We start from the raw sequence: 4,027 nt of genomic DNA, 5'->3' as shown, positions 1-4,027 counted from the left end.
TAAATATAAACTTATAACAAATAATAATAAACTTATATAAAAAATTATATTTTAATAATTCAATCATATATGCGCCATCATAAAATCATTTAAATCAATAAAAATAAGTATTAAAATGATCAAATTATATGACATGTATATTATATGCATTTTACATAATCAAGATCTGTTTTCATTAATACTATTACAGATCAAGGTTGTAGTATGTAGAAATATAATATAAAAAAATTGTAAGTTTTATGCAAAATGTCAGGGATTACTACATTGTTAATTGCAAAAAATACGCTCTGAGTTTAACATAAAATTTCTATTCTTTCGCGTAATTTCTTCTCTGCTTTTAGTTCTTTATGAAAATTCTTCTTTTATAAATATTCAAAATTTAAGAGTTCCATAATTTAAAAGAACAATAATATTTCTAATAATTTTTCAACAAATCTAATAATTTTAATGATTTTAAAACAATCTTATTGATACTAACAATTCTAATCACTTCCATAATTTCAATAAATTTTGATTTCTTTTCTAATTATTGATAATATTAATAATTCCACTTTATTTGAATTTTGAAATATTGTAATGAGATATTTTATTTATTATTTTCATTTTTTCCATTTACATATAGAGTGTGTTAAGAAAATTGGTAAATTATATATATATATTATTTAATAAGTATTTATGCGAAAATATGTAAAAAAAAGTTATAAGAAAGAGAGAAAGTTGTAGGAAAGAAAATTTTTTACAGTTATTTGTTCTCTCTCTCTCTCTCTCTCTCTCTCTCTCGCGCGCGCGCACGAGTGTACATTTTTGCAAGTGATAATTCATTACAACATCGCAATCCAGTGGCAATACAAGTAAAAGGAGGGATTCACTCCCACTATTCACATACAGCCGCGACTATCTCTTTCCCACGAATTTTCTTGTAAGACTACTTCGTGTGTCACTTCAGTTTGTCAAACTCGCGAGTAACGGACAACAGAGTGCTGTAAGACGAAAATTCCTTTTCGTCAAATTCAGTGAAGCATTTGCAATCATGGACAATTCCGTAGAAAACTTCGCCGTCCATGTTAGCTGCAACCTAAATTATGTGCCTTCCGCTATCGAACTCGTAGAAAGTGAGTCTTGACAACATACGGATAACAGTGCGGTAAATTCTGCCGGTGCTATAAATAAAGTCTAAATAAAATTAGGATATTTTTTTTCAAATTATCTTATACCTCGAAGAATGTATTAATTTTATCTACATATATTGTTTAAATTTTATTTAATACTTATATGTTTCTTGTACGAATATTGCAATTGTTTATCTTGATACAATTTTTATACTCAATAGAACATAAAAAAATCTTTAATGTTTTCTAATATTTTCTTCTAAATCTAGAAATATTTTCGACATGATAACTTGGTATGATATAAGCTATGATGTAAGTAAAATGGAAAATACATGGATAGATAGAATAATCAATATTCTTAAACTAAAGAAAAACTTTTCATCATAAAATCAATAATTTCAATGTAATAATAATTTCTTACTAATAATACTCAACAGAATTATAATTAAGTTTGTATGTTACTATAGTAATTATATAATAAAACGATTAATAACTTATTAAATTAAAAAATTATAATCTCAAAGGTATTATAAAAAAAATCAATTAAATAATATAAATAGTTCCGCGATCATTATTAAAGTGCGAGAAATTTTTTATTTTCTGAATTCTTTTATGATAATTATATTAATTTATCATTAAACAACTATTTATATATATATACACATGCGTTGTGATGATACAATTAATTTTGTTATCAATTTCATTATTTAAAAAATATCATTTGTAATTTATTTGCATTGTACTACATATTGAAGATTCAAACTCGCTCAAGATAGCATTGTGGATATAATGATAGAAAGTGAGTTACGTACATCTAAAGCAGGTATTCTAAATTGGTGCAATAGAAATCACGTAACAGAAATACATTTAAGTTGTATCAAGTGCCTCTCTGGTTTTGAAATTTTGAGTAAAATAATTTTCATATAATAAGAATGCAATTTTAATGCATATATTTTGTATTTACATACATAGAAATATATTAATTCGTAGTCGTTCTTTTTTACGAAAGTAAATTTATTGCGATGCATATAATGTAGGTATGTTTGCGTTGAGCGATGTAAACGCATCGGTGAAAGTTGGACTCAAGTTCGCTTGATACATGAGACCTTATTCATGCGAGTTGAACATCCTCGAAAATCCTCGGACGTAACTTATATGAAAAATACTTGTTATTCTTAAGCGCATACATGAATTATCGGAAATATTTCTAGATTTAGAAAAAAATATAAGGAAGCATCAAAGATCTTTTATGTTCTTTTTAGTTATAAAAATTAAATAATAATTTTATCAAGATAAACAACTGTAATATTCATACAAGAAACATAAATATTATATAAAATTTAAACAATATATGTAGATAAAATTAATACATTCTTCGAGGTACAAGATAATTTGAATAATTACTTTTATGAATTACGCGAATGTTTAACATTACGGGAATTATACAATTATATAATTTGCAAACAATTATATAATTTATGCTACTATAATTATAAACATTATTGAATGAATAAGTTAAAAATATTACTTTTGATAAACACCATGATTTGCAAATCTAATATTATGCGACTATCTTTATATATACGTGCTTTTTTGTGTTTGTTAGAATATATAACCAATATAACTTTTTATTGATCTCTATATAATAAATATAAATAAATTTTCATTTAAATAAAAATTTTTCATTTTGGCATAAAATATTGTATAATAAATATTGTATAATAAATGGTATAATATTGTATTACATATGTCAATTATTTTTAGACATCATTCAACATTCCTAAAATAATTTCCTTTAAATAATTATTGTTAATATAAATCTTAGAATTTCTTTGAATAACTGTTTTGTTTTTTTTAGTGTAATCTTACGATTTCTTTAGATAATTGTTTCTTGGTATCTTGTACAATTTTTTCAGATAAATATGTGATAACACTAAAAAAATTAATGTGTTATTGAAATTGATAATATAAATTAAAATTAGAAATGTATCGACTTTAAAACGTTATGTAATAAACTGTTCTCAATCTACAGTAAGTTATTTGTACAGCGTCTTGACTCACATTATATAGCTTTCTAATTCACAATGTTAATAAAATCTTAATTACGTTAGAATTTCAACTTTATCTTTATCATTAATGTTTATTGATAAAATAAATGAAATTAAAAATAACGATAATGATTTTTAATACGTTGAAAACGTATATTATTAAGTAATTTATAAAGAAATTACTAACGCTAGAATATTTTATATCTAGATCTCGATATTCAAAATGTTTATTTTTATTTTCAACAAAATCAAAATTAAAAAGAATAATTTTATCATAATTGAAAAAACAATATATTAATTTTCATTATAAATATTTTATGTATCCATATACACCATTAATTTATAAATAAAAAATAAATTAGGAGCGATAACTATTTCAAACCATTGTTTATTTTAAAAATAAAAATAGAAAAAAGGAACTAAATTAAATAAAAAAATAAAAAAGGTATAATTGTTTTTACAAAATTTTATTAAAAACTTTTGTTATTAATTTTTTAAATTATTGTTTCTTTTTGCAGGTTTAAATGCATTGGGTACTGTATTATTAAGCGTCGGTTCAATCATTTTGGTCCTTACAATATACTTCTTTGCCAGTGCTTGTCGCAATATCCTCTCTCAAAAAGATTCGGAATTTTATAAAACAAACGCCATTATAATCCTATCGGTATATCCTATCGTAAGCGTTTGCAGCCTCATGGCGATTGCGATACCAAGGTAAAAAGTAAAGGCAATTATTTACGATATCGAAATAATGAGAGAAACTTGCCAATTAAGTGTAAAATAAGAACATAAGTATTGTGCCGTTTCTATTTTCATTTCATGCATTAAATTCGCCTTAGATCTGTAATTTAAAACAGGACTCTATATATA

At 23.6% G+C, this 4,027-nt stretch overlaps 1 protein-coding gene across 1 annotated transcript in view; it reads left to right on the top strand.

The window, feature by feature from the left end:
- The first annotated feature begins 951 nt into the window (after nt 1–951).
- LOC108684909 overlaps nt 952–4,027 on the top strand; it is an 8,331-nt gene continuing 5,255 nt past the window's right edge. Inside the window, exons 1-2 of the mRNA XM_018189452.1 lie at nt 952–1,112; nt 3,676–3,871. Of these exons, the coding sequence (XP_018044941.1) occupies nt 1,031–1,112; nt 3,676–3,871 (278 nt within the window). The 5' untranslated portion in view covers nt 952–1,030. The remainder of the gene's footprint in view (nt 1,113–3,675; nt 3,872–4,027) is intronic.

This window comes from Atta colombica, unplaced genomic scaffold, assembly GCF_001594045.1.
Source record: "Atta colombica isolate Treedump-2 unplaced genomic scaffold, Acol1.0 scaffold141, whole genome shotgun sequence".
Lineage (NCBI taxonomy): Eukaryota > Metazoa > Arthropoda > Insecta > Hymenoptera > Formicidae > Atta > Atta colombica.
Note: the sequence above shows the minus strand (reverse complement) of the source record. Positions and strands in the feature narration are given on the sequence as shown.